This window comes from Echinops telfairi, unplaced genomic scaffold (assembly GCF_000313985.2).
Source record: "Echinops telfairi isolate 266 unplaced genomic scaffold, ASM31398v2 ScPeMD7_443;HRSCAF=831, whole genome shotgun sequence".
NCBI lineage: Eukaryota > Metazoa > Chordata > Mammalia > Afrosoricida > Tenrecidae > Echinops > Echinops telfairi.
Genome location: NW_022104341.1, coordinates 66604353 through 66614066, shown reverse-complemented (window position 1 = coordinate 66614066; position 9714 = coordinate 66604353). Strand labels below are relative to the sequence as shown.

Below are 9714 nucleotides of genomic sequence, written 5' to 3'. Positions count from 1 at the left end.
AATAGAGTATATATTTTATTTTCTTCCAAAGTATAAAAGTAATATATCCCACTGTGTAAAATGTAGAAAACACCATTAAGAAGTCGACAAAAGGAGAATTCGCTTCCACCTTCTTACTTGCTAACACTTTAATGTTTTTTCGTCCTTATCTGGCACTTGGAACTAAGGCATTGTTGGAGTTTACCCAGACACCACTCTGCCTGAAGACTATGTGAGCTACTCCAAGGGGGTGGGGCTGGGGGGAGAAATCAGCCAATGCAAATGCAGTGGAGCACAGTTCTCATCTGCCATCGCATGTCCGCAAGCCCTCATGGACTCTGGTACCAGGAGAACCATCCTGAGCTCGAAACCGCAACCACTTCACTCCGCGCCCTCTAGTGGTAAACACTTGTGCACTGGAGCCACTTGGTTTTGTTTTTTTTTCCCCCTGCCCTGGTGAAAAATGGAAGGAGGCACTTTATTTTCTCAAATAAAGTCTCTTGAAGGACATCAGTTTTATGTTCCCAGTAAATTGTGAAGCATGGCCAACATTCCGAAATTGGAATATCCAAAAAGCCATCATCATCATCATTACTTTTCAAGTTTCCTGTCCAGATAAGAGTTCCCCCTCCCTCCTACGGGAGCCTTCCCAGAATGCAGAGTTAGCTATGATCTGATTCTTGTTCTTCCTCCTTCCGTTCCTCTCCCCTCATTAGCTGCGAGCATCTCCCTACCCCGGGGCTGGCTGGAGGAAGAAGGAAGGCCCAGAGATGCAGAAGCATTCCTATGTGGTCAGTGCTGTCTTAAATGGGCACCTGGCTCCTGTGGCTGAACAGGTGTTGATAGCTCTCATTCTCCTGGGGCTCGGCCATAGATATTTCTGGGGCCTCCCTGCCCCCCGACTCTAGAAACCTCTCACTTGCAAATACCATTGTCTTTGTTCATATGAAAGGGCTTTCAAGCAGTTGATTGGAAAATGGAAGGAAGGATGGTGTATTTTCCCACAAATGCTTTGAAGCCCATGGTAGTTCCCCCCAGTCTAGCAGAGGGTGTGTTGTGTGGTGTTAGCTGCCATCAAGTTGAGACACTTGGGAACCACTCTCAGAAGTAGATCCCCAGGCCTGCAATTCAAGACATCTCTGGAAGGATGTGAACTGCTAACCTCCCACCTAGTCGAGTGCCCTTCTCTTAACTCCTTAGACATCCTTCCCGTTGTTGATGCAGACTGACTCTCCCTCATGCGGCAGCCGTTTAGACAAGGTCTCACACAGCACCCGTGGGCTGCTTAGAGTCCAAGGGAAAGGAGCCTCGCAGACTCTTGGCAATGTAGGTTCCCCTGTCCCTGGACATTGTGATGCTGTCAGGCAGTCTGTATTTCCCAGACAAAAATCATAAAAAGCCCACTGTGTCCCAAACCCTCCAGGCCATGCATCAAACTCTGTTGGTCTCAGGTAAGCTTCTCTGTTGACACATGTAGGGGGAAACTCCCTCTCTCCGTACTCCATACCCTGGGACCAGGCATGGTATGCAATAAAAAAACAGCTCTCTCTCCTGAAAAATGCATCTCTTTTCCTGGCTTTCAATGTGGTTGAAAGGTTTAAGAGTTGATTAATTGGTCCTCAACCAGCTTTTTTCTTCTTCTTTTAACCAATTCTTCAGGGTGGTCTGTTTCCAACTCACTTTGCTATCTTATATCTGTCATCTTTAAAATCTCAGCCAAAACTTCCATTTAAACATTCTGTCCCATGTATTATCCTTGAATTCATTCATTCGGTAGACGTTTCTTGACTGCATACCATATACCAGATGCTGAGTTTGGCAGTGGCAGTCATTATAACAATACCTGCCTGCAGCAGCTCACAGTCTAGTTGGGAGGCTGGTGTGTTAACAAAAGGCTGCAGTGCCATACCACACATGCTATGAAAGGTGGAAGCCCAATAATCTCTCTACCCTGAGACATCCATTTATCCACATACCTGTTGTGCCACAAAAGGACATAACAATTTGTGGAGCACCTTCTATAATACACGTGTCCTGGATCCCACCCTTGAAGGCAATCCTGGGATGTCCTCTCTCACGTCTGGGGCCTGGGCATAACCAGGAGTATTCTCTGAGGATATTGTCATGATTCACAGAGTGACCAGCAAGAGCAGGCATGGGCTCCTTAGAAGCCCAGAAGAGCAGGCCAACTGAACACAGAGGCTTGGACCATAGGAGAATGAGCTGCGAAATTGGTGGAGGGGATGGGGTAGACCATCCATCCTAGTGAGGCATGTTGTTGTTGTTGTTCTTCTTCTTCTTCTTCGTCTTCTTCTTTCTTCTTTCTTCTCTCTGCCCTTGAGTCAAGTCTGACTCATAGCAATCCCAGGCACAGCAGAACCAAACACCAACCAGTCCTGTGCCACCCTCTCAATTGTTATGTTTAAGCCCATTTTTTAGACACATTGTCAATTCACCTTGCTTAGAACCTTCCTATTTGTCTCTGCCCCTCTACCTTACCAAGCAGGATGGCCTTTTCCAGGGCCTCCCTCTCCTGATAACATATCCAAAGCAAGACTGGGGTTTTCTTTAACGGACTCAGAAAATGTGATGACCCATGCGGTGGTGAGTGAGCTCCCTGGAAAGGAGCGGCGACCTTCCTAAGACATGTTGGGCTCTTGGTCCCTTCAAAAAATGACCACACATGGCTGCCCTTTTTGAGTTCTTATCTTTCTCCCTCACTTCCTTTGATTTCCCACCCCCTCATTTCAAAACCCTCCGTTTATTTCTGCAGGGAGTGTGTTTGCTACTCTCAGCATCTCTGATCTTCCAGTCAGCAATTTCAAATCCTTTGAGGTCCAGGAAGCTAGATAACTCACTCAGAAGGTTCGTGCCATCTTTGAGAGAAGAGTTAATAGCATAGTCTAACAGGAGAGAAAATTTGCATAACTAGCAGATGAAAAGATGATCAAGTTTCCCAAACCTTGAGTAACTATTGAAAAGATGTCTAGTATTTATAGCACTATATTTTGATTTCTAGGGGCCTGGTGGCATAGCAGGATACCCTTTGGGGCTGCTAACACCATGGTCAGCTGTTTGAATCCACCAGCTGCTCTGAGAGAGAAAGATGAGGCTTTCTGCTCTCGTAAAGATGTACAACTTCAGAAGCCCACTCTGTCCCACGGGGTCAGGAAGAGTCAGATTTGACTTGATGGCTGTGAGTTGGGTTTGGGTTTATTTGGGTCCTAGCACCAGTTGACCAGTTGGCTATACTCTGGTGGTTTTCATGTTGCTATGATTTTGGAAACTACACCACTGGTTTTTTAAATACCGGCAGAATCCCTCACAGTGGACTGGTTTCAGTGGGGTTTCCACACTAAGAGCCTAGGACGAGAGCCCTCATGAGCTGCTTCTGAAGCTCAGCCAAGGAAAAGCTCTGTGAGTCCCAACAAAACCTTGTCTTCTGTAGTGTTGAAAGGTGAGTGCTCGAGCCATGACACAGCAGATACTAGGACTCATCGTGAAGACAGAGGAGCGGGCATGTTTGCCTCTGTTGGAGATGGGGTCCTCACGAATCAGAGCCAACTCAATGGCAGGCATCTCACAACAGCAGTCAGGATCGCCTGGGTGGATCCCAGTGCTGAGCACTTCCTCTTTGCTGTGAGCTCCCTGATACAGAACTGCATCTCTACATTAAATACATACTGAATACTTTGCTATCTCAAAGGTGCTCACTGTGTTTTATGAAGATTCTAGGTGTCACCGAAACTCAACAGTAAGCAAAATCCCTGCTTTTGTGTGGCTTACCTTCTGGTTAGGGCAGAGGGTGGAGAAGGCTGGTAATGAATATATAAGCCAATTAAATACCTGATGTAGCCACATGCAATGCAGGACATACATAAGTCACAGCAAAGTGGTAAGGATGCCAAGGGCTTAAGTGGAGAGCAAATGTTTTGAGAGTGATGAGGACAACGAATGTACAAATGTGCTTGACACAATGGATGGATGGATGGATTGTGATACGAATTGTATGAGACCCTAATAAAATGATTTTTTTTAAAGTGGTAAGGATGGCAAGGAAGACACACGTAGGCAGAAGCCCTCACGTTCTATGAGGCGATCAGAGTTCACCTTCTCCCCCTAATCTAGCATGTGAATTATTTATTGAGTACACCGTACGTATCCCTAACATAGTGTTTGGGACACAGTATGTGGAATCAAGTTGTACTACTGTGACCCAGAATAAATCTTGAAAATAAAAATGCAATCACTGTTTCAGGAACAAGAACTGTTCGGCGGAGCTCTGGCATGTCATTGTAACCCTCCCTAGTTATGTCGGTCAGACCCTAATGTTTGGGTTCACTCGGTCCCCCTTCACTTTCTCATGGTTTTAAGAGCCCCAAGAGACTGCCCAGGGAAACCTAACCCTTCCCTTCAGATGCTAACACAATTCATGGCTGATCGGGATGCTACACACACCAGACCACGTCCACCCAGACACCTCGACACTGCGTCTGCCTAAGAGCCCCATTGTGAAGACAAGAATGTCCTGAAGTCAAGTTATTGACATTCCAGAACTCAAGTCAATTAGATTCAGCCCAGAGATCTCCTGTCTGACCTGAAAACTCCAGAGACTTCTGGGAAGAGAGCTGAATGTGAAATTAAGTGATCTTAAGTATTTTATCCTAACGTGCAAGCACAATGTGGTTCCCGCTCCCTGATTCTGTCTTCAGCTGCGGCACACAGTGAGTCCAGTGGCCAATCACGCTGCCTTCCGAGGCCCTCAGGTCCCAGCAGTGCGGGTGGGAAATAACCCCTTCCCATCCTCCTAGTGGCATCACAGAAACACTTTGCCTTCTGCGTTGTTTAGTCCCTGGAAGCGTCAGTACACAACTGCTTCTGATGCTCAGGCTGAGTGGTCATGAATGTAACCTCAAGTGTTCATTGGCTTCGATCCTTATTACCAGAGAGAATAAGTTGGAAAAACAAAACAAAACGATGCGCCATGCCCTATGGGGAAGTGAATTGGCACATTTTGGCCGGTGGTAAACTGCAGTCTGGTTTTGGTGTCCCATCTCAGCTCTCTGTGTTCTGTTGGTTACTAAACAGGAGGCGATGGCAAGAATGAGCAGAGCCGGGAACGTTGTGCTCCCCAGAGGTGAGGATAAAAGGTACGTTTACCTCCCTTCCCCCCACCCTTCCACAAATGACCTGTTCTAAGGAATAAGAATGTACAAACACATGCGCTTTCAAAGTGGGAATAATCGTTAGCGGTCATCTAATCCAATTCTTTCATTTTATAATTAAGAAAACTTAAACCCCAGGGAGTTAAAGTCACTCATCCAAGACCACAGATGTAGGTGGGCTCAGAGTGAGGGGTGGGTGAGTACAGACAAACTCAAATTTCTAAACTCTCAGGTCATTGGCAGGAAATTGGGTCTTCTCTGTTTTTCTGGTCTTCTCTGTTCTAAAATGAGGATTTCAAAAAGTCCATGGGACAGCGTCACCATGATTTCATTCTGTTTTCTTGCAAATGTTTTGAAGCCTTCTCCTATCTTGCATCAGAGGGCACAGTAGCATTCTCCTTTCATCTGCCCTTTGTATCAGTTGGTGTTGGCGACTGGACCTTGATCAGTATTTAAACTCCAATTCAACAGGACATTAAATTATTGAGCTCTTGCTACACATGAGTCATTATGCTTGCTCTAGGCAGAAGTTAAAGGGTAATAAGATACCATCTTATTCCTGTCTATAGATCATTTGAGAACAAAGGAATACATTTTACAAGTCCCAAAAATGAAAGCTACTACCATCAAGTCAATTCTAACTCATGGCAGCCTGAGATAGGATTTCTGAGATTTTAATCTTGTGGGGACCAGGCAGCCTTCTCTTTCTCCCAAGGAGGGATTGGTGAGCAGCTGATCCCAAGGTCAGTGGGTCACTGGACACCGTGTCAAGCACTGGGTTAGGAAGATGAATGCTGCTCCATCCACACCTTTATGAAGTTTCCAGTAAGAGCTTCCAACCCAAAGCAAGTGCCACATCTAAAGTTCTTCACATGTCCACAGAGGGAGAACACACACCTCGTGTAATGGCCTGGGCAAAGGTGTGTGGAAACTGGCTCCTGTGAGTGGAAGGTTTCAACTACACAGATCTCTCCCAAAGCACAATCAGTCCTGCTTCTAATGGGCAGTTGACAAATGTGGAAACTCCCACGGAGGAAAACAACCGATTTCTTTTCCTTTCCTTCTTGATCTCCAGATGGGCTTAGGCCTTTCACCTGCTGAATATGAGCCTGCGTCTAATTGCAGAAGTCTGAAGAACGGGCTCTTGTGTGGCCCATTTGAATGTTTCCAACAGAAGGGAGCTTGGGTGGTGCCCTATGTAATGTGTGAAGCTGTTAACCACAAGGCCGGTGGTTCAAAACCCACCATCCACTTTGGGGGAGAAAGTTGAGGTTTTCTGCTCTTGTAAAGATAGATAGCCTGGGAACCCCACCAAGGAAGTTCTACTTTGCCCTATAGGATCACTTGACTCAATTTCAGTGAATTTGAGTTTTTTCCTGGCTGTAGGCTACTGGCCATTTGACTCTCGGAGCCAGCTGAAGCTTCACTCTTTTCTTGAAATTAGAAACAGATTATGCTTCCCCCAGGCCCCCCAAAACTCTTGAGGGAAGTCTGATTTTAAGTTCTAGCAATAAACACCAAGTGTTCCTTTCGAAAACAACCCTCAGCTTCTTGGTACAGGATGGAAGCAGGCCTAGAGACCAAGCACACGCGGTGCTATAGCACCATCTGCAGGCTGCCTCCAAGATTTGCAAGTAGAGCGAGAGCCAGTCACCTGAGCTGCTCTTGCATCTTCGAATTGCCATGCTTCCTTAGAGTTTCTCATCAAAAGGATGGCGGTGCAAGGCCATTATGTTCCTAAAGAGAAAAACTTCGTTGCAGGAGGATGTTTGGGAACTGACTGTGGAACTGATTCGGGAACTGATGTACATACAACTCCTCTTTGCTTAGACTGAGCCACTTTGCTTAGACTGCGCCATGGAAGTGAAATCTACCAAGAAATGCTAAACCATCTCTATCAGTTTCTCACCCCAGGCTAGCTACCCCCATGGAAAAAGTATAAAGACAACGTTGCAAGTCCTCAAGCCTGCATTGTCTTGCCTGCTGTCATCCTTTCCAGAATTGTGCTGCATTAAACTATCTCAACTTCAATGTCACATCTCATCTGAAAAGTCAGCTGGGACTTAAGAAAAGCAAAGTTCTTTTTGAGATGTCCGAAATGCAGAGCGCAGCAGTAGTTGCATTTCTGTGGGCTTGCACCCTGGGTAAAGAAGTCTACAAAGGAAATCTAGGTGTGGAAGCTGCACAGCTGAGATTAAAATGTCTAGTCTCATCTCTGGTCAGGCTGTGGTTCTCCTACAGTCATCACACCTGGGGTTAGCCATGTCTGAAATATACCTGACGCTGAAATGAAGACAACTTAAAAACAAACTCACTACCATTGAGTCGGTTCTGACTGATAGCATGAGGTATGACTGGGCCCTGGCGGATTCCAAGACTGCTACTCTTTATAGGAATAGAAAGCCTCATCTTTCTTACCCCAGACAGGCTAGTGGTTTCAAACTGCTGACCTTGTAGTTAGCAGCCCAGTGCATAACCACTTTGCCAGAAGGAAAACCCTATGGTGAAATAAGGCTTTTTCAGGGCATCGTGAGTACGGTGGAGTCATCAAAGCCAGCGAGAACTGAGTTTGAATTCTGGTCCCATCCATTTTTAGCTATTTGACGCAATAGAAGCCCCGGTGGTTAGGTGTTGGGTTGCTAGCACAAGGTCAGCAGTTGAAAACCACCACCTATGCCTCAAGAGAAAGGCTGGGCTTTCTTTTACCACAAAGAGCTACAGTCTCAGAACCCCACAGGGGATGGTCTGCCCTGTTCTGTAGTGTTGCTGTGAGTCAGAATTGAATTGGTGGCAGTGAGTTTGAGTTTTGAATTTATATTAGGTCTAAGGAGCCCAGGTGGTGCTATTGGTTATGTATTCAGTTGCTGTCAGGTCAGTGGTTCTATCCCACCAGCTGCTCTCTTGGAGAAATATGAGGCTGTCTGCTCTGTAAAGATTTACAGAATCTTTATATCAAAATTGTATCAGAAACCCTATATAGAATTGCTATATGTAGAAACCAATTTGATGATAGTGTGTTTGGATTTTACATTTAATATGTCTCTCTGAACAAATGACCATATATCTCAAGTGGAATTCATAGCATCTCATGTAAGTTAGTGACAATGAGAGCAATGCATGTTGAGTCATTATTTAGAATGACTAAGCCAGAGGTTCTCAACCTGTGGGTCACAACCCCTTTGGGGGTTGAACAACCCTTTCACAGGGGTCGCCCAATGCATAACAGTAGCAAAATTACAGTTCTGAAGTAACAATGAAAATAATTTTATGGTTGGGGGGGTCACCACAACATGAGGAACTGTATTAAAGGGCTGTGGCCTTAGGAAGGTTGAGAACCACTGCTCTAAGCAATGGAGATATTAACAAAGTCATACTATATACTCCTAGCTTTCTAATGTAAGGGGAAGCCATGTCAGAGTTTTGTCTTGAGTTCACTCAGCATGTAATTTTTTTCTCCCACAGATATTATGACAAGAAGTATCAAGTGTTCCTGAAGTTGGTTGAGCACCAGAAGGCATATGCAGCGATCATGCAGGGGAACTAAACGGGGCCTGCTGGTGCTGATGCCAGGCGGTTGGTTCTGTGTCGTCGCATTAGGGACCTGTGTCCATTCCCTCTCTGTTCAAAGCTCGGTGGTACTATTTCATCACTTCTGTATTGTCTTTCAATAAAGAAATGGAGACATGTCCAACCAGAACTAGATTCTGCCATTTCAACTAGTTGACACTTTCCACGCAGGCACCATCATGGTGCTGGAAGTTTTGCAGGAGGGTCGCAGGACTTCATTTAGGACTAGACCTTGGGGATCATCTAAGGCGGGGGAGGGGGGGAGCTTGTTAAATTCATCCAAAATTAGCCATGAAGTGACAAACTGATATTGCTTTAGGTAGGACATCAAACTCTGTTGTTGTTGTTGTTGTTGTTGTTGTGTGCCATCCAATCAGTTCTAACTGTTAGAGACACTGTGCACACTAGACAAAAACACTGCCCAGTCCTGCACCATCCTAATTATTCCTATGCTTGGGCCCATTGTCGCAGCCACTGTGTTAATCCATCTCATCAAGGACCTCCCTCTTTTTTACTGCCCCTCTACTTTACGAAAAATGATGTCCTGCTCCAGGGATTGATCTCTCCTGACAACATGTCCAAAGACTGTAAGTGGAAGTCTCGCCATCCTTGCCTCTAAGGAGCACTCTAACGTACTTCTTCCAAGACAGATTTGTGTGTCCTTTTTGCAGTCATGGTACTTTCAATATTCTTCACCAGCACCAAAATTAATTTGGTCTTCCTTATGCAATGTCCAACTTTCACATACATATCAATCACGCACATGATTGAAAATAGCATGGTTGGGTCAGGTGCACCTTGGTGCTCAAGTAGCAGCCTTGGTTTTCAATGCTCTAAAGAAGTCTTGTGCAACAGATTTACCTAATGCAACACATCTTTGTATTTATTCCATGGATGCCTAAATGCTTAGTATTAGCATTTCATTTGAGAACAATTTCAACAAAGAAGTTCCAAGAATAGAAATAGCATAAAGGACATTCATGTGCTACTTTTAACATTTTAG

At 45.3% G+C, this 9714-nt stretch overlaps 1 protein-coding gene across 5 annotated transcripts in view; it reads left to right on the top strand.

Annotated features, from left to right (window-relative positions):
* Positions 1-8841, top strand: part of FGGY (FGGY carbohydrate kinase domain containing) — a 564284-nt gene extending 555443 nt beyond the window's left edge. For all 5 annotated transcript variants that reach the window (XM_045291915.1, XM_045291914.1, XM_045291916.1 and 2 more), the window contains 2 exons: positions 5068-5129; positions 8607-8841. In XM_045291915.1, the coding sequence (XP_045147850.1) occupies positions 5068-5129; positions 8607-8688 (144 nt within the window). In that variant the 3' untranslated portion in view covers positions 8689-8841. The remainder of the gene's footprint in view (positions 1-5067; positions 5130-8606) is intronic.
* Positions 8842-9714: the final 873 nt, after the last annotated feature.